The sequence below is a fragment of the Mobula birostris genome, chromosome 1, assembly GCF_030028105.1.
Source record: "Mobula birostris isolate sMobBir1 chromosome 1, sMobBir1.hap1, whole genome shotgun sequence".
NCBI lineage: Eukaryota > Metazoa > Chordata > Chondrichthyes > Myliobatiformes > Myliobatidae > Mobula > Mobula birostris.
The window spans coordinates 24,941,455-24,964,725 of record NC_092370.1 but is presented as its reverse complement, the minus strand read 5'-3'; the positions used below and the strand labels follow the sequence as shown (position 1 = coordinate 24,964,725).

At 43.4% G+C, this 23,271-nt stretch overlaps 1 protein-coding gene across 2 annotated transcripts in view; it reads left to right on the top strand.

The window, feature by feature from the left end:
• The first annotated feature begins 5,250 nt into the window (after positions 1-5,250).
• The window catches only part of mib1 (MIB E3 ubiquitin protein ligase 1), a 176,387-nt gene continuing 158,366 nt past the window's right edge, over positions 5,251-23,271 (top strand). For both annotated transcript variants that reach the window (XM_072252839.1, XM_072252829.1), the window contains exon 1: positions 5,251-5,604. In XM_072252839.1, the coding sequence (XP_072108940.1) occupies positions 5,376-5,604 (229 nt within the window). In that variant the 5' untranslated portion in view covers positions 5,251-5,375. The remainder of the gene's footprint in view (positions 5,605-23,271) is intronic.

Here is a 23,271-nt window from a genome sequence, read left to right as displayed (position 1 = left end):
CCTAGTCGGGGCTGGTAGGTGAACTGGAGGGGATCTACGTGTGGCCTGACCATAGGCCGGAGCAGCTCCAGAGCAAGTCTGTCCAGGGTCTTCATGATGTGGGAGGATAGGACAAAGTCAGCATGGTTTCCTTAAGGGAAAATCTTGCCTGATGAACTTGTTGGAATTCTTTGAGGAAATTACAAGTAGGATCAATAGAGGGGATGTGGTGGATGTTGTATATCTGAATTTTGAGAAGGCTTGAAAAGAATCCACACATGAGGCTGCTTACCAAGTTAACAGCCCATGGTATTACAGGAACGTTAGTAGACTGGTTAAAGGCTGACTTATACCTGTGCGTCAACACGACGCCATAACCTACACAAGTGGCCTACGCGCGTTGTGAGCATTTATACTTGTGCATTGGTGTGTCTGTGTCACTCTGCAATTCAGGCATGTCGCGTATGTGCACACACCTGCCTTTGCAAGGCTTCATGGTCATGGTAGTCTTTCTCGGGGTAAACAAGTTTAAAGCGAGCGTCTTTTTTTGTAAAGGCGAAATGTATCCTCCATAATTTCAGAGGTCTGTAAAGTTTTATGGAAAGCATTGCAGCCAGGGTTCCTTCCCTGCCCTTCAGTCGCCCAATGGGAAGCTATTGCACCATAGAAGGAAATGCGATGCTACCAAGTGGACCAATCACAGTTGTTGCAGTCTGTGTTGCCGCGACGCGTAGTTACATTTTGGGAGAGATGCGCGTCAGGCTATGGCGTAGGGATCCGCGTAGGCTCTGCATAGGGTTCGCAGCTACGCCATTCCTATGGCGTTGATTTGACACACAAGTATAAATCAGCCTTAAGGCATTGGCTGATTGGTAAGAGGCAGTGAGTGGGAATAAAAGGATCCTTTTCTGGTTGGCTGCCAGTGACTAGTGGCAGGGGTCAGTGTTGGGACCACTTCTTTTTATGATTTAGAAGATGGAATAGATGGCTTTCTTGCCAAGTTCACAGATGATATGAAGACTGGTGGAGGGGCAGGTAGTGTTGAGAAAACAGGAAGGCTGCAGAAGGACTTCGACAGATTCGGAGAAAGGGCAGGAGAGTGGCAAATGAAATACAACGTTGAAAAATGCATGGTCATGCACTTTGGTGGTAGAAATAAATATGCAGACTATTTTCTAAGTAGGGAGAATACCCAAACTTCTGAGATGCAAAGGGACTTGGGAGTCCTTGTGCATAACGCCCTAAAGGTTAACTTGCAGGTTGAATCGGTGATGAGGAAGGCAAATGCAATGTTAGCATTCATTTCAAGAGGACTAGGATATAAGAGCAGGGATGCGGTGCTGAGGCTTTACAGTATAAGGTACTGGCGAGGCTTCACCTTGAGTATTCAAAGATTCAAGATTCAAAAAACTGTATTGTCATTCTAACCATACATCAGCTCTGCAGGGCAGAATGAGACAGCGTTTCCCAAGAGCAGTGCAATCATAACATAACAAACGCAACACTAAATAATAAACATAACAATAAATAGTAAAACACAACAGCCACATGTCAGTTAAAGTCAAGTTATAAGTGTCCAGTGCGAGTTAAAAGTGTCCAAAAGCAAAGTCAGGTAGAGCAGCTATTTAGCAGTCTGACTGCCTGTGGGAGGAAGCTGTTTAGTAGCCTTGTGGTTTTAGTTTTAATGCTCCTGTAACGTTTGCCTGATGGCAGAAGAACAAACAGTTCATGGAGAGGGTGTGAGGGGTCTTTAATGATGTACCGTGTCTTCTGGAGGCATCGACTCTGAAAGAGGTCTTGGACAGAAGGTAGGGAGACCCCAATAACCTTCTCTGTTCCCCTAACCACCCTCTGCAAGGTTTTTTTGTCAACAGCACTGCAGCTGGAGTACCAGGTTGTGATGCAAAAGGTCAGCACACTCTCAACCACGCCTCTGTAGAATGTAGTTAAGATGTTAGTGGGGAGTGATGCTTGTTTAAGCTTCCTCAGAAAGTGCAATCTCTGCTGGGCCTGTTTCACAATCCCAGTGGTGTTCCTGGACCAGGTGAGATTGTCCGAGATCTGCACCCCAAGGAACTTGATGTTTTCCACTCTCTCCACTGTGGAGCCGCTGATGCTGAGGGATGTGTGCTCAGGCTGAGACCGTCTGAAATCAACGATCACCTCCTTGGTTTTGGTGACATTAAGCATCAAGTTGTTATCACTGCACCAGCTCTCTAGGTGTTTGACCTTCTCCCTGTACATTGTGTCATCATTTTTGCTGATGAGCCCCACCACTGTGGCATCATCTGCAAATTGAGTGATCAGGTTCTCCTTGAATCTGGCTGCACAGTCATTGTGAACTGTTCTGGGCTCCTTATCTAAGAAAAGATTGCTTAAGGAAAGGGTTCTGAGGAGGTTCACAAGGATGTTTCAGGGAATGAAAGGGTTATCATATGAAGAACATACCTGCCCTTCTTCTCATCTCTTTGCTCTGGCTATCTTCCCTCAGAGTTCCCAACCTGGGGTCCGCAAACCCCTTGGTTAATGGCAGGTGTCCATGATATAACAAAGGTTAGGAACCCCTGATCAACTCTCTCAGAACTGATTCAGTTCATGACCTGAAACATTAACTATCCCTTTCCTTCCACAGACACTTCACCAACACTCCACTGTATGTCTTAATTTTCTTTTATTGTAGAATGTTCAAGTAAATCTGCTATCGAAGTACAAAAAGACCACAAGACATGGGCAAAATGGCCTAATTCTGCTCCTATTGAGTCTGCTCTGCCATTCAATTATGGCTGATTCTGCTCCCCCCCCCCCACCAGCCCCACTCCCCTGCCTTCTCCCTGTAACATTTGATGCCTTGGCCAATCAAGAACTTATAAATCTCTGCCTTAAGTACACCCAACAACCTGGCCTCCACAGCTGCCTGTGGTAAAAAAAAGTTCCACAAATTCACCACCCTCTGGCTGAAGAAATTTCTCTGCATCTCTGTTTTAAATGGACATTGCTATATCCTGAGGCTGTAACCTCTTGTCCTAGACTGCCCCACAATGGGAAACATCCTTTCCACATCTACTCTGTCTAGGCCTTTAACAGTTATTCTGGGAAGCATCGGTCTCAAATATTGAAATCCTTCATAGAAATATTTGTGCCTGGTGATAGCAAATTCCATCCTTACAGTCCTGAACCCAATGGTTATTACTAAAACCTGTTCTGCCATGCAGCAGCCATGCCACCCAAGCATGCCTGGACAAGATAGGAAACTTTCCAGCTTACATTGTAGGCAACATTTTCATTGACTTGAATTATGAATTGAAATAATGAACACGTTTATTAAAAAATGTTGCGTGATAGGGAAATTTCATGGTGATTTTCACGATCAGGAGCCCAAAATTCATAAGATACACCTAAAGGTATTCGGGAAGCAAAATCTTTGTTGTCCATTGGAATTAAAGGGATCCCGAGGCTCCTGCGCTGCCTGTGAGAAGTTTGTACTTTCTCCCCGTGACCACATGGGTTTTCTCTCACGGCACAAAGATGCACTGGTCGGTAGGTTAATTGGTTATTGTAAATTGTCCCATAATTAGGCTAGGGTTAAACTGGGGGATTGTGGGTGGTGCAACTCAGAGAGATTACTCTGTACTCTATCTCAATAAATAAATAATTACCTGAATTTTGAATTTTTTCAATGAAGGAAGGCTGCAGGCTCCAAATACACACATAGTTGTTATTAGGGACTGTGCATGCATCCAATAAATCCTGCAATTTTACTAAGGGAAGAAATAACCCCATTGACCAAATCATCCTGCACATAGAAACTTGTTGTACTTTTATTTGTTTTTAGAGGTATAGCAGAGATATAGCCCGCTCTGCCCAATTGATCAATTAACCTACAAACCATTGCGTCTTTGGAATGTGGGAGGAAACCAGAGCACCTGGAGGAAACCCACGCGGTTACAGGTGGAACCTACAAACGCCTTACGGACAGAGGCTGGAATTGAACCCAGGTCACTGGTGCTGTAATAGTGTGACTGCTCCACTGCTGTGCTCTTGTTACTTCGCTTCAGAGCATCACTACAGAAATTCCTAGGCCTAACCATCTTGAGCTGCTTCATTGATGATCTTCACTCATTAGATCAGGAAGTACTGATGGTTGTAAAATGTTGAAATTCCTTCATGGCTCCTCAGTAAACTAAACATTCCATGTCTGCATTAGGCTTCTTGGGCAACACGCTGATTGCAGACTAATTTCAAATTTAAGAGCCTGGTGGACTGGCAAAGCACTTAACTTTGACATTAACGGTTTTGTTATTTGTTAATTGCTGATTAGATATCTGATCAGTTGGGATCTCATAAGTATAATTTCTTAACTCACCTTCTGATACCCCGAAGTCATGTCACATTCTCCCACGCATCGATGAGAACAGTTCCATAAGCAATAAAGAACTCAATCCGCCACCCTAAACATTCATTCTCTACCATTTGCACATAGCGACCACAATGTGGATACGCTGCTGATACTGGTCTAACAGTAGCTACCAAATACACAATCTCAGCCACCAAGGATAAGGGTATTAAAAAAACTCAGGAACACCTTTTATTGCGGATTCCCCTTCCATGCCGCGTCATTCTAACCCCGAGATAGAAATACATCGTAGCTATTTTCGTAATACACAAAATGCCTGCAGGAACTCAGCAGGTCAGGCAGCATCTATCCTTTCATTGTATCTTGTTTTAAATTCTGGAACTGTGCGAGTACATGTCAAAGAAGAAGCACAGTAGTTCAAGAAAGTACTTCACCAACCCCTCGAGGGCAAATAGGGATGGTCAACATATGCGATGCCCACACCATCCCAAAAATATTAAAAAGTCCAAACAAAATCTGGGTCGGCTCCCGGAGAAAAATATCAACGTTAGTCAGAGCTAACTCTATTACTCTTCTCTGAAGTAGTATTATCGTGTCTTTTACGTCCACCTGGTGGGAAGTCCTGCAGAGAGTTGAACTTGGCAAAGACACCTGGCGACACCGCAGGGCTTCATCAGTCCGTCACTGGAGAACCAGCCCCGGTGATACTCACCATAAAAGTGCAAGCTTGACATTAATATCTCTGGTCCCCATTCTGCTTCACTACCTTTTAATTTATCGCACGTACCGGGCAAGAACTACCTCCTTACCCCCGGGGAACTCGATGCCCGTATTAAACATGGCGGCGGCCTACTGGCGAGCGGACGACGATCGCGCACGCGTGGCTTTGCCCAGCTCTCGCCTTTCCATCCTGTTGAGGTCCCGGATCTCCGGACAACAAAAAAAAACCGCTCGGTCGGGTGCCCGCGGAAGCGCGCGTGCCCGTGTTAGCCTCGCGCTCCGCTGCCGTCGCCGGCACCGAGCTAAATCCCCGGGCTCGGCAATGAGCGGCGCCAGGAACAATCGGGTGATGATGGAGGGAGTTGGGGCCCGAGTGGTGCGGGGGCCCGACTGGAAATGGGGCAAGCAGGACGGGGGAGAGGGGCATGTGGGTACCGTCAGGAGCTTCGAGAGTCCCGAGGAGGTGGTGGTGGTGTGGGATAACGGCACCGCCGCCAACTACCGCTGCTCCGGGGCCTACGACCTGCGCATTCTCGACAGCGCACCGACAGGTAAGGGAACGGAGGCCGGGCCAGGGGCTCATCATTGTTGCCTGTCCAAAGATCTGTACGGTGCAGGCCGCGCCGCGGCGAGGCCGAGAATCATCATTGGACACAAAACAATTTTAAGTACTCTTTAAACATGTCCTCGTTAACAATGGATATGAATTACAATTAACTCCGAAAAATAGCAATTGAAGCAGGAAAACAGTAATGTACTGCTGCAAATGAGGATCTGAGAGTAGTTACTGACGTTGAGTTGCCTATTGTCGCCCAAAAATAAACTTATGTAGAATTGGGCGATTTAAAAAAATATATAGCTTCTTTGCTGGAGTAGTGTAACTAAAGGTTACTCTTTCGGAATTTAATGCTTTCTTCCCTCTCAGCTTTACTTTTCACGAAATGTGTTTGTTTTGTGTTAGTTGAGAGCAATTCATTCGGTTGCTGTTAAAACAATCTGTGTTGTGATTAGAACTGACTACTTATTGAAAATAGCGTCAAAATTAACCACTACCTTTGAATGACCTTTTTTTTGAATGAAAATGGATTATGACTGTTCTCCCCCCCCCCCCCCACACTCTCCAGTTTTATTGTATAAAGAAAGCATAGATTACATCATGGAAAAGATTTGCAAACTGCCATAGAGTCATAGAAAAGTACAGCACAAAAGCAGGCCCTTCTGTCCATCTAGTTCATGATGAGCCATTTAAACGGCCTACTCCTGCACCAGGACCATAGCCCTCCATAACCCAACCATCCATGTACATATCCAAACTTCTCCAAGTTTAAAATCGTCCTCGCATGCATTACTCGTTCCACACTCTTGGGACCCTCTGTTTCAAGAAGTTTCCCCTCATGTTTCCTTAAATTTTTCACCTTTCACCTTTCACCCTTAACCCATGATATCTACTTGTAGTCCCACTCACCATCAGTCTCTCAAGTGTTTTGGTTGTTATTGTTGTACATCATATCACTGAGTCTGAAATATCTGCAAAGCTTTTTGTATGGATCCAGCTTTTATCTGAGGTGGTTGTCAGAAACAGTTATTGTTTTGAATCTGCACTTGTGGTCGGTTATTTAGAGCAGGTGTAATAACTTTTAGGGAAAGTACGTATTTTCAGAATCCAGTTGAGTCATCATGTAGGTTTCTATGTGCAATAAATCAATAGCTATTACTGGTAGAAATGTTAGTGTTATGAGCAAGAATATTGGTGTTATTTCATTTTGTTAGACTGTTACTATAATGGCACATTGGTGGTGATGATGAGCCTCCACTGGTCAGGATCGACCATGGATGTTGTGTCCTAGTAATCTAGATATGCAAGCGAGGGCAGTACAATATGGAGATCAAGCTGTTGCCCTCTTCACGCATCTGATGAACCCAAAGGAACAGCAGAGACCAATACTGCTGGTGCCAAGCTGTATCACAGGAGTTGCCAGTCAGCGTTAACTCCACGTAGGACTGCCTTAGACTCCAGCTCCGGATTTTTCCCTCTGGGTTTACCTCCGAAGCTCTCCCCATGAATGGGTACAGACGCAAGGCAGCAGAGGATTGAGATCAGAGACTTCATTCTCCCAGATGAGCTGCCAACTATGGCTAACGAGCCCCATCTGCTCAAAAAATGATACAGCTAGGACCAAGTACTGGGTCCATGGCTCTTTACAATCTTTAAGTTCATAGCCTTGGTGAGAGAGCAAGTAATTATATCAATACATGGTAAGATGAACTGATGAGGAAGATGTCAACAGTTTACATATGAAATATTTTAAGACCATGGCTCATGAATTGTAATTTTGGAAAATGTCATGTTATTTATTTTAGTAGAAAGAATAGAGTAATGAACAGTTGCTTGGTGGTCTTGATTGTGCTTTTACTTGGTACACAGGAATTAACTGCATTTTACAGGAGCACCATTGACAGCCTCCTGACAAGCTGCATCTCCATCTGGTCTGGGAGCAACCAAGCGGCAAAATGGAAGCCCTTACAAAAGACTGTGAGAACAGCTGAGAGGATCATAGGGGTCTCCCTACCATTTATCAGGAGTGCTGCATACGCAGGGCCCTTTGTATTATCAAGGATCCCACCCATCCATCCAGCATCCTCTTTGACTTTCTACCATCAGGCAGGAAACTCTGATGCTTTAAAAACAAGAATGGTCAGGATGAGAAACAGTTTCTTCCCTAAGGCCAGTAGGCTTCTGAATTCCTGCCGCATTGCCTTAGGAGTGTCACTGGTTTATCTGTCCTGTACCTTACAATATTTAGTTTATGCACTTTAGTTTGTTATTTATGTGTGATTCATCTGTAGATTTTATCCTTTACCTTCATGAGTTATTATGTGGACTACTGCGCTTTATACCCTGGTTCGGAGGAATGTCTCGTTTCTATATACATTGTATAGTTAATGACAATAAACTTGACTTGCTGTAGTTAACGATAAGCAACTGCTATCACAACACATGCTGGTGATAATAAACCTGATTCTGAACCTTTCATGACAAGGCTTTGGAATACAAGAATAAGAAAGGCCTGTAGTAATATTCTTTGGTGAGATTGTGTCTGCAGTACTGTGCATAGCTTTACACCAAAGGAATAATATACTTACCTTAAAAGCAGTATAAGGTGCTTGGTTTGTTTGATGAATCTCTTGAATGAGGGGATTATTCTTTAAGGAGAAATCATTCAAGAATGGGCTGTAATTACAGGGGTTTAAAAGAACAAGTGGCGATCCTATTAAGTCTTCAGAGATTTTGGGGGATTGATAAGGTCAATGCTGAGAGGCTCTTTCATCTATTGTAGAGTCCATTGGACAGAATCACTCATTGAAGGGTTGGCAATTCAGGTACAAGTTGATGAGAAATTTCTTTACTCAGAAAGTTTGAGTCTTTGAATTCTACCTTTTGAATATTGTGGATAGTTGGTAATTAAGATTGATTTTTTAAAACAGAAAAAGAATAAAGGAATCTTGGGAAATGGGCATTAAATCTGTCGTAATTGGGTGGGAAGCTGTCAATGTCATTGAAATATTTGAGATTGTTTAACTTGAAGCTGCTGCGTGAGCAATTCAGAGTTGCTTTTGATAACAATGGTAACATTTGCCACTTTATCTGACACTTGGCACCAGTTTCACACTTTCAACATTGTTGGTTTGAGTGGATTTTTTTGCTTAATTATAAAAATGGCAAAATTGGCATAAGATATTGCATATAGAAAATGTGTGCTTGCCTGTGTATTTAACTGCTTTGGTTTGTGTTGTGGAGACTGAACGTGAATTTTCTCTGAAGTCTTGTAGAAAAGGGAAGAATGAAGACATCATAAGCTTTCAACTGAGTGTATTGGAATATAGAGGAACGCCAGCTTCAGTAGCATTACCAATAATATTGTTTTCACAATTGCCACTTGATGGGTTACCAGTGAGCTGTTGCTTGAAATTATGGACCTTATCAACAGTGCAGTTGTAAAACAAGGGCCATGGCTCGCCTTTTGTTAGTTTTAGAAAATACAGCAAAGTAAAATGACCAAGGATATGGCAGAACAGGTGTAATGTAGAAAAGTTGTAAATGTCAAGTAGTTTTTAAATATTGAGGGACTGAAGAGTGTTACTGTTCAGGGGGATCTCGGTGTCCTTATACACAAATCACTGAGGAAGGCAAGTTGTATTTTAGCCTCTTTGGCAAAAGGCAGAAGAGTGGAGAGTTCTGCCCTGGTGACACTGCATTTTGGAATGTTAAATACATGTCTGGTCTACTGACAGAAGGATATATTTTTGAAGGTTCAGTAGATTAGTTTCTTGCATAATGCTTTATCATATAAGAGATTAAATGGACTGGATGTAATAAGATGATTTCACTGAAATGTACAAAATGGTTAAGAAGCTTGATGGGGTAGACAGAGTTGATGCTTCACAAATATTAGAAAATCTGCAGATACTGGAAATCCAAAGCAACACACACAAAATGCTGGAGGAACTTGGCAGGCTGGGCAGCATCTTTGGGGGGGGGGTGGGGAAGTAAACAATTGACATTTCAGGCCAAGATGCTTCCATCAGGTCTGTTGATGTTTCATCTAACTGGGCTGTTGAGAATCAGGGGTTTTAGATATTAAGGGTGCCAATATTTAGAACGGATGTGAGAGGCAATTTCTTCATGCAGAGGAAAGTAAATCTTTGGAATTCTCTAACCAATGGGTTGTGAAGACTTGGTTGTTGATAAAAATCAGTAGATTCTTTGATATTAGGTGAAGTTAGAGATATGAAGTCTGTGTGTGCATGAAAGTGATAATGAGAAGAGAAGATCACCATTATTGATTATCGGAGCAGATATGAGGGCATAAAGAGCCTATTCTCATTTGTGCTGCATTCATTCTACCCTATCAATGAAGATCCAGTCAGGAAGGTGATAAAATATTTGCTGATTGCCCAGATGAGTATATTTGCAAAATCTAATGAAGTTCATCTGCACCCGTAACAAAACAGATTTGATTGCCATCTCTGTCAATGTAGTCATTTTGGATGCAGTAGGTACAATTAACATTGCAGTTCCTCGACAAAGTTTCTGTAACAGCACTTTGCACTGTTTTATAATATCGTCCTGAATGGTGTTGTGGGAGCATCAGCTGCACATCTCATGTTGAAGGTTTGGTCTATTGTCACAATGTTAATATATTGGATATCTTTATATTTGTTAAGGGCAAGCAATATAACCATTGCTGTTTGATAAAGTCCACAACCAGAAAACTGAAGTGTCCGGTAAGTTACGTAACCAGCATCGTCTACGTACCAAGAAAAATTAGAGGAAGCAGCGAGGCTACAGAAGGACTTAGACCAGTGGTCCCCAACCACCAGGCCGCAAAGATGTGCTACCGGGCCACAAAGAAACAGTATGATTTGGCGATATGAAGCGATACGAGTCAGCTTTACTTTTCCTCATTCCCTGTCATGCACTGTTGAACTTGAACCCCGCCCCCCTCCCTCCCCATCAGCCGGTCCACAAGAATATCGTCAATATTAAACCGGTCCGCAGTGCACAAAAGATTGGGGACCCTTGACTTAGACAGGTTAGGAGAATGGGTAAAGAAGTGGCAGATAGGAGATACTGTTGGGAAGTGTATGGCAATGCACTTTGGTACAAGAGTTGACTATTTTCTAAATGGAGAGAAAATACAAAAAGCTGAGGCACAAAGGGACTTGAAAGTCCTTGTGCAGGATTCCCTAAAGATTAATTTACTGGTTGAGTATGTGGTGTGGAAGGCAAGTGCAATGTTAGCATTCATTTCAAGAGGACTAGAATATAAAAGCAAGGATATAATGTTGAGACTTTATAAAGTTCTGGTGAGGCCACAGTCAGAGTATTGTGAGCAGTGTTGGGCCCCTTATCTTAGAAAGGACATGCTGAAACTGTAGAGGGTTCACAAAAATGATTCCAGGATTGAACAGCTTGACTTGCGAAGAGTGTTTGATGGCTGTGGGCCTGTATTCACTAGAACTCAGAAGAATAAGGGGTGACTAATTGAAACTTAGCTAATGGTGAAAGGCCTTGATAGAGTGGAAGTTCAGAGGATGTTTCCTATGATGGGAGAGTCTAAGACCAGAGGGCACAACCTCAGAAAAAAGGGGCGTCCTTTTAGAATGCAAATGAGGAATTTCTTTGGCTACAGAGTAGTGAATCTGTGGAAAACTTTGCCACAGGCAGCAGTGGAGGTCAAATCTTTATGTACAGTTGCAAGAAAAGATTTGGGAACCCTTTGCAATTACCTGGTTTTCTGCATTAATTACTCATAAAATATAGGCTGATCTTCATCTAAGTCACAAAAATAGACAAACACAATCTCCCTAAACTAACTCATCAATACTGAATACACCATTTAAACAATCACAGCGTAGGTTTAAAAAAGTATGTGAACCTCTGGGGTAATGCCTTCTGCAAAAGCTATTTGGAGTCAGGTGTTCCAGTCAGTGAAATGAGATTTGAGGTGTGGGTTGTAGAGATGCCCTGTCCTGTATATTTTTTAAAAAAAAGACACACAAAGTCAGGTTACTGACAGAGTCTGCTCTTGTCAAGAAAGATCTGTTCATGTGCACCATACCTCAATCAAAACAACTTTCAAGAGGACCTGAGGAGAAGAATCGTAGAGGTGAATGTGGCTGGAAAAGGCTACAAAAGCATTTCTACACCCCTAAGTGTCCGTCAGTCCACAGTAAGAGAAATTGACGCAAATGTACTGTTGCTACTCTCCCTAGGATTGGACATCCTGCAAAGATCACAGCAACAGCACAATATGCAATGCTGAAGGAGATGAAAAAGAACCCAAGGGTAACAGCAAAAGACCTGCAGAAATTTCTAGAACTGCTAAAGTCTCTGTTCATCTGTCCATTGTAAGAAAAACATTGAATAAGAATGGTGTGCATGGATGGACACCACAGAGGAAACCACTGGTATCCAAAAAAATTGCTGCACGTTACAAGTTTGCAAAAGGCCATGTTCCACAGTGCTTCTGGGACAGTGCTCTATGGACAGATGAGATAGAAGTTTAAACTTTTGGCAGAAATGCACGCCACTATGTTTGGAGGTAAAAGGGCACTGCACACCAACACCAAAACCTCATCATAATTGTGAAGCATGGTAGGAGGAGCACCATGGTTTGGGGTTGCTTTGCTGCCTCAGGGCTCTTCAGTTTGCAATCATTGAGGGAATAAAGAATTCAAAATTGTATCAAGACATTTTACAGGAGAATGTCAGGGTAGCAGTCTGCCTACCGCTTAATAGAAGTTGGATAATGCAACAAGACAATGATCCGAAGCACGAGTAAATCAACAACAGAATGGTTCAAAAATTTTTAGGTAGCAGCTGAAGAAGTGGCTTACATACGGCAAGAAGTGTGAATGAGGTGTTGGGAAGTGGAATTAAGGAAAAGACCTGGATTGTTCTACATGTACATGAAGAACAGGAAGATGATGGTAGACTTCTCGGGGATAAAGGGGGACACATTTGCCTGAAGGCAGTGAGGGTCTTCAATGAATACTTTTCCTCTGTATTCACCAGGGCCAACATAGAACAGGCTAATCTGCTGGAGCATCTTGAGAATAAGAACCATATAACAATTACAGCAGGGAAACAGGCCATCTCGGCCCTTCTAGTCCGTGCCGAACTCTTACTCTCACCTACTCCCACCGACCTGCACTCAGCCCATAACCCTCCATTCCTTTCCTGTCCTTATAGCTGTCCAATTTAACTTTAAACGACAACATTGGACCTGCCTCAACCACTTCTGCTGGAAGCTCGTTCCACACAGCTACCACTCTCTGAGTAAAGAAGTTCCCCCTCATGTTACCCCTAAACTTTTGCCCTTTAACTCTCAACTCATGTCCTCTTGTTTGAATCTCCCCCACTCTCAATGGAAAAAGCCTATCCACATCAACTCTATCTATCCCCCTCATAATTTTAAATACCTCTATCAAGTCCCCCCTCAACCTTCTACGTTCCAAAGAATAAAGAACCAACTTGTTCAACCTTTCTCTGTAACTTAGGTGATGAAAGAGGTAGTTTTGGAGCTTCTGAAAAACATTCAGATAGATAAGTCCCCAGGTAGGACAGGATAATACCCCAGGTTACTTTGGGAAGTGATGGCTAAGTGTTGATATCCTCCTTGGTCACAGGAATGGTACCAGAGGATTGGAGGGTGGATATTGTTCCATTGTTCAAGAAAATTAATATAGATAATCTTTGAAAGATCGGTGAGTCTTAATATTAGTGGTGGACAAACTACTGCTGTAGAGGATTCTTAAGGTCAGAATTTATGAGCATTTGGAGAAGCAGTCCTGTTGGGGATAGTCAGCATGGCTTTATGAGGGGCAGATTGTCCCTCGTGAGCCTATTTGTGTTTTCCAAGGAAGTAGGATTTCTGTGGAATTGGCTTGCCCACAGAAGGCAGAAGGCGGTAGTAGGTGGAGTGTGTTCTGCCCAGAAGTGACCCCTACTCTTTGTGATTTTTATAAATGACTGAGTGAAGTGAATTGGTGGGTTAATAAGTTTGTAGATGACATGAAAGCTGGTGTTGTGGATATTGCCGAAGGTTGTCGTAGGATACAGCGGAACATTGATAGGACGCAGAGCTGGGCAGGGAGGTGGCAGATGGAGTTCAATCCTGAAAAGCGTGAGGTGATATACTTTGGAAAGTCAAACTTAAAAGGTAGAATAATGGCAGGATTCTTAGTTTGGAGGATCGTTGGGATTTTGAGGTCAAAGTGATAAATCAGTCGAAGTTGCTGTTCAAATTCAAAGGGTAGTTAAGAAGTTGTGTGGTGTGCTGGCCCTCATTAAAGAGGGATTGAATTCTAGAGCTGCGGGGTAATGTTGCAGCTCATGAAACTCAGATTCGACTACACTTGGAATATTGTGTTCGTTTCTGTTTGCCCCATTATAGGAAGGATGTGGAAGCATTCGAGAGGATGCAGAGATTTACCGGGATGCTGCCTGGACTAGAGAGCATGTTTATGAGGAAAGGTGAATGAGCTAGTGATTTTTTGTTTTGGAATGACAGAGGATGTGAGGCAAATTAATTGAGGTGTATATGAGAGGCAAAGATAGAGTGAACAGCCGGTACCTTTTTTTCCCCAGAGCAGCAATAGCTAATACCAGAGGACATCTGTTTTAAGGTGGGTGAAGGAAAGTTTAAGGCAATGTCAGGGGTAGAACTTTTACACGGAGTAGTGAGTGCCTAGATACATGTCTGGGTGTGGTGGTAGCGGCTGATACAATAGGTACATCTGAAAGACTTTTAGATTGGCAAATGGGTTCAGGACAATGAGGTCCTATGGGTTGTGTATGAGGGGAGGGTTTGATAGATTGTGGAGCACAACGTTGTGGGCTGAAGAGCCAGTACTCTGCTGTACTGTTATATGTTATGTTATACAGGGAAAGTGAAATACAGCTAACATCAAACAAAATGTTTGTGATCCGAAATGTTAACTTCATGACTCCTTCCTCAAGCATTGCGTAATCTGCGGTGGTTCTGCTCTTTTGCTTTTATTTCATCTTTTTGGCATGTGCTTGTTTTCTTTGATTGTTTGGCATATTAGCCTTGTGCCAATAAATGTATTTTTCAATTCAGGTCAACCTAGGACTTTAAGTTCCTATAACATTGTTATTGACAATATCAGTGTTAGAGTGCGAATCTATAGCTCCCTGAAAGTGACAGCACAAGTTGATACATGTTGCAGCTGTATAAAACTTTAGTTTGGCCTCCTCTGGAGTATAGTGTGCATTTCTGGTCGCCACAGTATGGGAAAGATATGGCGGTCTTGGAGAGGTTGCAGAAGAGATTTCGCCAGTTTATTTCCTGGGTCGGAGAATATTAACTAAGGGCGAGGTTAGACAAACCTGAAATGTCTTCTCTGGCGTGTTGATGGCTGAGGGACAACGTGATTAACTATATAAAATTATGAGAGATTTAGGTAGGGCATATAGTCAGGGGCTTATACTTGGAGTCAAATACTGTAGGGTTGGGCAGTTTTGAGTATTCGTAGAGACTTCTTATCCACTGCAGTGCAGAATCCGTACCAGATAATAATGCAGCATGTTAGGATGCTCCGACTGTGCACCTGTAGAAGGATATGACTAGTCCAGCTCTCTACAGTCTCCTCAGAAAGTAGAAGTGTTGGTGAGCTTTCCTAATTGTTAAGAATGTGTTCTGCGACCACGAGGGGTTGTGTGAGATGTGCACTCACAGGAGTTTGAAACTTGTCACAGTTTCCACTGCTGTGCTGCTGCTGTAAAGGGATGTGAGTAGGTCAAATTCTGAAGTCGTAGTCTTTGTTTTGTTGATGTTGAGGAAGAGATTATTTGCCTGACACCAGGTCTCTAGCTCTTCCACTTCCTCTGTGGTCCGTCTCATTGTTGTTGGTGACGAGCCATGATCACTGTTGTGTCATTGCTGAACTGGACAACGTGATTACTTGAGTGTTTGGCTGTGCAGTCGTGTGTGAGCAGAATGCACAGCAATGGGCTTAGCACACAGCCTTGGGGGGCACCTGTGTTGATGTTGATGGGGAGGCATGAGCGGTTGTGTTTCCTGACTGGGGCCTGTTGGTTAGGAAGTCCAACACCCAATTGCACAGAGATGTATTTAGACTGAGGAGTAAGAGTTTGTTCAGCAAGGTCTGTGGGAAAGTAATGTTGAATGCTGAACTGATATCCAGAAACAACATTCAGACATAATTGTCCTTGTTTTTTAGGTGTCCCAGCGCCAGGCACATGACAGATGCTGTGGCATCTGTTGTAGAACAGTTCTGATGATAAGCATATTTGTGATTGTCCAGTGTGGCAGGAATGGTGTTTGGTGTTTTTGAAATGTGCTATTACCTGTTCAAAGCACTTCATGTTGATTAGTATCAGTGGCACAGGGCATTTAGTTCCATAAGTACAGAATTCTTTGGTACAAAGATGATGGTGGCTGATTTGAAGCATGTGGGGACAGCAGGCCTGGATGAGTGAAGAGCTGTAGATGTCTGTGAAGACGTCAGTGAGCAGGTGTGCACACTCCCTGAGTGTTTGGCCTGGCTTCCTTATTGAGGTTGATTCTCTGCAGAGTCCTTCTCATGTCTGCTGCTATTACAGACAGTGGTTGCTCACCTGGGTAGTGGGGTAGGGTGACTTTCGTGGCCTGCATTGTGTTGCATGTCTCGAAGCGTGAATAAATGTTGTTTAGAGCATCATGGAGGGAGGCGTCATAGGTAGAGTTGAGGCTGTGTTTCCTTGTGTACTCAGTAATGCCCTTGATGCCACATACACCGGGGATCGCCAGTTGGACAGGTGTTCCTGAATTTTTTGTGTGTAGGTGGTCTTTGCCCTCTTGATGCCTAAGATGAGGTTATTCTTGGCTGCTCTGAGAGCTGTTCTGTCTCCAGATTTGAAGGCAGTGGTAAGGAAGATGTTGTGAAAGAAACCATAAGATATAGGAATAAAATTAGGCCATCTGGCCTATCAAGTCTGCTCCTCCATTCAATCATGGCTGATCCTTATTTTTCTCCTCTTCAACCCTAGTTCCAGGCCTTCTCCCCGTAAACTTTGATGCCAAGAACCTATCAATCTCTGCCTTAAATACACCCAACGACCTGGCCTCCACAGCTGCTTGTGGCAACAAATTCACCACCCTTTGGCTAAAGAAATTTCTCTGCATCTCTGTTTCGAAAGGGTACCCCTTTATCCTGTGGCAGTGCCCTCTTGTCCTAGACTCTTCCACCATGGGAAACATCCTTTCAACATCTGCTCTGTAGAGGCCTTTCAACATGCGAAAAGTTTCAATGAGATCTCTCCTCATCCTTCTGAATTCCAGCGAGTACAGGTCCAGAGCCATCAAATGTTCCTCATATGATAACCCTTTCATTCCTGGAATCTTCCTTGCAAACCTCCTTTGGACCCTCTCTGATGCCAGCACATCTTTTCTAAGATGAAGGGCCCAAAACTGTTCACAATACTCAAGGTGAAGCCTCACCAGTGCCTTATAAAGCCTCAGCGTCACATCCTTGTTCTTGTATTCTAGACCTCCTGAAATGAATGCTAACATGGCATTTGCCTTCCTCACCACCAACTCCATCTGCAAGTTAACCTTCAGGGTGTTCTGCACAAGGACTGCCAAGTCCCTCTGCATCTCAGATTTCTGGATTTTCTCCCCATTTAGAAAATAATCCGCACATTTATTTCAACTACCAAAGTGCATGACCATGCATTTTCCAACATTGTATTTCATTTGCCACTTTCTTGCCCATTCTCCTAATCTGTCTAAGTCCTTCTGCATCCTTGCTGTTTCCTCAACACTACCTGCCCCTACACAAATCTTCGTATCATCTGTAAACTTGGCAACAAAGCCATCTATTCCATCATCTAAATCATTGCTATACAACATAAAAAGAAGTGGTCCCGACACTGACCCCGGCGGAACACCACTAGTCACTGGTGGCCAACCAGAAAAGCATCCTTTTATTCCCACTCGCTGCCTCCTACCAATCAGCCGATGCCCTAACCATGTAAGTAAGTTTCCTGTAATAATACCATGGATTCTTAACTTGGTAAGCAGCCTCATGTGTGGCACCTCGTCAAAGGCCTTCTGAAAGTCCACATATACAACATCCAGTGCATCCCCTTTATCTATTCTACTTGTAATCTCCTCAAAGAATTCCAACAGGTTCATCAGGCAGAATTTTTCTTGAAGGAAAATACTTTGGCCAACTTCTCTCTCATACCACTGTAATTTTCCTTACTCCACTGAAATACTGCTACATCAGACTTTACTTTCTCCCTATCAAATTTCAAGTTGAACTCAATCATATTGTGATCACTGATTCCTAACGGTTCTTTTATCTTAAGCTCCCTAATCGCCTCTGATTCATTACAGAATGCCCAATCCAGTACAGCTGATCCCCTTGCAGGCTCAACGACAAACTGCTCTAAAAAGCTATCTCTTAGGCATTCAACAAACTCACTCTCTTAATCCATTACCAACCTGATTTTCCCAATCGACCTGCATGTTAAGATCTCCGATGACTACCATAACATTGTCCTTTTGACTCGCCTTTTCTAGTTCCTGTTGTAACCCGTGGTCCACCTTCCAGCCACTGTTGGGAGGCCTGTATATAACTGCCACAACGTCCTTTTACACTTGCAGCTTCTTAACTCAACCCACAAGGATTCAACATCTTCTGATCCTATGTCACATCTATAAGACCATAAGATATAGGAGCAGAAGTAGGTCATTCGGCCCATCAAGTCTGCTCCGCCATTCGGTCATGGGCTGATCCAATTCTTCCAATCATCCCCACTTCTCCCCATATCCTTTGATGCCCTGGTTAATCAAAAATCTATCTATCTCTACCTTAAATGCACCCAATGACTTAGCCTCCGCAGCCACTTGTGGCAACAAATTCCACGGATTTACCACCCTCTGACTAAAGTAATTTCTCCGCATCTCTGTTCTGAATGGATGTCCTTCAATCCTGAAGTCGTGTGTCCTGGACTCCCCTACCATGGGAAATAACTTTGCCATATCTAATCTGTTGAGGCCTTTCAACATTCGAGATGTTTCTATGAGATCCCCCCTCATTCTCCTGAACTCCAGGGAGTACAATCCAAGAGCTGCCGGCCGTTCCTCATATGGGAACCCTTTCAATCATGAAATCATTCTTGTGAATCTTCCCTGAACCCTCTCCAATGTCAGTATATCATTTCTAAAATAAGGAGCCCAAAACTGCACACAGTACTCCAAGTGTGGTTTCACGAGTGCCTTAGAGCCTCAATATCACATCCCTGCTCTTGTATTCTGTACCTCTAGAAATGAATGCCAACATTACATTTGCCTTATTCATCACTGACTCGACCTGGAGGTTAACCTTTAGGGTATCCTGCACAAGGACTCCCAAGTCCCTTTGCATCTCTGCATTTTGTTTTTGAGGAGAATGGCCACAGGGGTGACCTGGGGCTTGAACTGCCTATTTCCATTTCTCCTGACAGTCACCCAGCTACTCACCACCTGCAACTTCGGGGTCATACTTTCCTGTTACTTTGATCAATTATGTCCTCACTTTCCCACACACACCGAAGGTCATCCAGATCCCTAACACGGTCTTCAAGGAGTTGCAACCGGATGCACCATGCAGATGTAGTTCCCCAGGAGACTCTGGATCTCCTAGTTCTCCAACATCCGGCACGAAGAACACACCACAGTCATTAAAATGGTGCAATAAGAGAGGAAAAAAAGATAAAAAGGAAACCTTAACAGATGGTTTACGCAGAGCTGATGCCTCTTCCGAGCTGAAGCCTCTTTCGAGTCAAAGTCTGTCACTTCTACTCGCTTATTGGCCTACTCCCGCCAATAGCCACTCTGCTTATCCCCTCTGTACTTTTGTTTGTAGAGCTCTGTTGACGCTGCTAATAGGCCCCACACAATGGACAAACACCCGTGAAGCGCTCTTTTTAAATAACCGCTGCCGACCTGCGAGAAACACCTCTTCTTCGTAGAGCACTGTTGACACCGCTGATAGGCCCTGTACCTTGAGACACTGCTTTGCATCTTGCTGAATGTATGATCGCGCCCATAATCTAATACTGTGGGAGGTAGTGGATAGCATTCATTGATGGGAGATGCTATCTGTTTTGCTATGGATTCAGTTTGTGGATCCAACTTGGAGATAAGTATCCTAAAAATTCCTGCTTGGAGTTTCATGTATGGAATGGACACTTCCAAATCAACAAGTAGTCCACTAATGCTCGATTGAAGATGGGCTTTTTTCACGTTTTCAATTTCAGTTTTCTGAATGTTCTAATGTCTTTCTCTTTTCGCTGAGACTACAGTCAGTTTTGGACATAAGGTCCTAATCTGAGGCCTTAAATTACATATCAAGGCTACAGGTGACCTCTGTGTTGCAGCAGTTGGGTAATAGAAATTAGCCCTAATAAACTTCACAAATTGCGGAGAAGCAGGATAAATTTCACTCTCATGAAATTTATGTCAATTTTTATTTTCAGATCGCATTCATTTGTGCATATGCAAATTATGTGGCTTCACATCATCATGATGCAGATGGTTTTCTGGAATGCAGTCCCCATTTCCCCCCTGCCCCGATAACAGGAGTCATTGTTTTCCTGCTAACTGATGGCTTTGCTTGTTGCTCGGTGGCCAGGGTGGGGTCAAAGCGCTCGGCACAGATGGTGCTCGGTGCTCAGTGCCGGAAGGCTGGTCAGAGGCTCGAAGTTTTCGGACGGACTCAGAGTCGGCTGTGGTCGGGTGCTTCCAGGATGCTGCATCGGCAAGTTTACAGCACTGGAGGCTCATGGCAGGGAGAGTTTCTCCCTTCTACCGTCTGCGTGAGATGTTGGGGCTATCGGTACTTTGAGACTTTTTTTTTTACCGTGCCCATGGTCTGCTCTTATCAAATTACAGTATTACTTTGCACTGTTGTAACTATATGTTATAATTATGTGGTTTTTGTCAGTTTTAGTTTTGGTCTGTCCTGTGTTTCTGTGATATTATACTGGAGGAACATTGTATCATTTTTTAATGCATGTATTTCTAAATGACAATAAACGTGGACTGAGTGTCTCATAATCTAATCTAATCTAATTTGCATGGGATAGGAACAGACAAGTTAAGGAAATGTTCAATTGGAGTAAGGGGAAATTTGAGGCTATCAGGCAGGAACTTAGAAGCATAAATTGGAAACAGATGTTCTCAGGGAAACGTACAGAAGAAATGTGGCAAATGTTCGGGGGATATTTGCGTGGGTTTCTGTATAGGTATGTTCCAGTGAGACGGAAAGGATGGTAGGGTACAGGAACCATGGTGTACAAGGGCTGTTGTAAATCTAGTCAAGAAGAAAAGAAGAGCTTACAAAAGGTTCAAAAACTAGGTAATGATAGAGATCGAGAAGATTATAAGGCTGGCAGGAAGGAGTTTAAGAATGAAATTAGGAGAGCCAGAAGGGGCCATGAGAAGGCCTTGGTGGACAGTATTAAGGAAAACCCCAAGGTATTTTAGGAGTATGTGAAGAGCAAGAGGACAAGATGTGAGAGAATAGGACCAATCAAGTGTGACAGTGGAGAAGTGTGTATGGAACTGGAGGAAGATAGCAAAGGTACTTAATGAGTACTTTGCTTCAGTGTGCACTAAGGAAAAGGATCTTGGCAATTGTAGGGATGACTTACAGCTGACTGAAAAGCTTGAGCATGTAGCTATTAAGGAAGAGGATGTGTTGGAGCTTTTGGAAAGCATCAAGTTGGATAAGTCACCAGGGCCAGACGAGATGTACCCCAGGCTACTGTTGAAAGTGAAGGTGGAGACTGCTGAGCCTCTGGCGATGTCCTTTGCATCATCAATAGGGACGGGAGAGGTTCCAGAGGATTGGAGGGTTGCAGATGTTGTTTCCTTATTCAAGAAAGGGAGTAGAGCTAGCCCAGGAAATTATAGACTGGTGAGTCTTAGTTCAGTGGTTGGGAAGTTGATGGAGAAGATCCTGAGAGGCAGGACTTGTGAACATTTGGAGAGGAATAATATGATTAGGAATAGTCAGCCTGGCTTTGTCAAAGGCAGGTCATGCCTTACGAGCCTGATTGAATTTTTTGAGGATGTGACTAGACACATTGATGAAGTGTATATGGATTTCAGCAAGGCATTTGATAAGGTACCCCATGCAAGGCTTATTGAGAAAGTAAAGAGGCATGGGATCCAAGGGGACATTGCGTTGTGGATCCAGAACTGGCTTGGCGATAGAAGGCAAAGAGTGGTTGTATACGGGTCATATTCTGCATGGAGGTCAGTGACCGGTGTTGTGTCTCAGGGATCTGTTCTGGGACCCCTCCTCTTTGTGATTTTTATAAATGACTTGGATGAGGAAGTGGAGGGATGGGTTAGTAAATTTGTTGATGACACAAAGGTTGGGGGTATTGTGGATAGTGTGGGGGGCTGTGAGAGGTTACAATGGGACATTGATAGGATGCAAAACTGGGCTGAGAAGTGACAGATGGAGTTCAACCTAATTTACATCGGTGGTGCGCAAGTGGAACTGGTCAAAAGCTTTAAATTCCTCGGGGTCAATATCACAAATGATCTGACTTGGTCCAACCAAGCAGAGTCCACTGCCAAGAAGGCCCACCAGTGCCTTTACTTCCTGAGAAAACTAAAGAAATTTGGCCTGTCCCCTAAAACCCTCACTAATTTTTATAGATGCACCGTAGAAAGCATTCTTCTAGGGTGCATCACAACCTGGTATGGAAGTTGTCCTGTCCAAGGCCAGAACAAGCTGCAGAAGATCGTGAACACGGCACAGCACATTACACAAACCAATCTTCCGTCCGTGAACTCACTTTATACCGCACGCTGTCAGAGTAGTGCTGCCAGGATAATCAAGGACACGACCCACCCAGCCAACACACTTTTTGTCCCACTTCCCTCCGGGAGAAGACTCAGGAGCTTGAAGACTCGTATGGCCAGATTTGGGAATAGCTTCTTTCCATCTGTGATAAGACTGCTAAACTGATCCTGACCCGGATCTGGGCCGTACCCTCCAAATATCCAGACCTGCCTCTTGGTTTTTTTTGCACTACCTTACTTTCCTATTTTCTATTTTCTATTTATGATTTATAATTTAAACTTTTAATATTTACTGTCGATTTATAATCCAGGGAGCGGGAAGCACAGAATCAAATATCGCTGTGATGATTGTATGTTCTAGTATCAATTGTTTGGTGACAATAAAGTATAAAGTATGTGTATACTGTTATTGATTTACCTGTTTATTTATTATTATTTTTATTTTGTTTTCTGTCTGCTAGATTATGTATTGCTTTAAACTGCTGCTGCTAAGTTAACAAATTCCACGTCATATGCCAGTGATAATAAACCTGAGTTCTGATTTTGAAGCATGTAGAAATTTGAACACATTGCTATATGGTGATGGGCCCCTTGCCCCTTGCTTTGTATGATCCGAGAAAGCTGTCCATTGAGTTGGTCAGGCATTGGTGGCAAACCCTGCTAGGAAATATAGAATTTTATTTACTAATAATAAACAGTCTTAATGCATCCTGTATATACGTCACAGGATCTTAATGGATTTACTTGGAATGTAAGGCTGCAGTAGTCTGTTTGCGCAAGCCTTAACATGATTTCTGCATTATTTGACATAGTAGGATATAA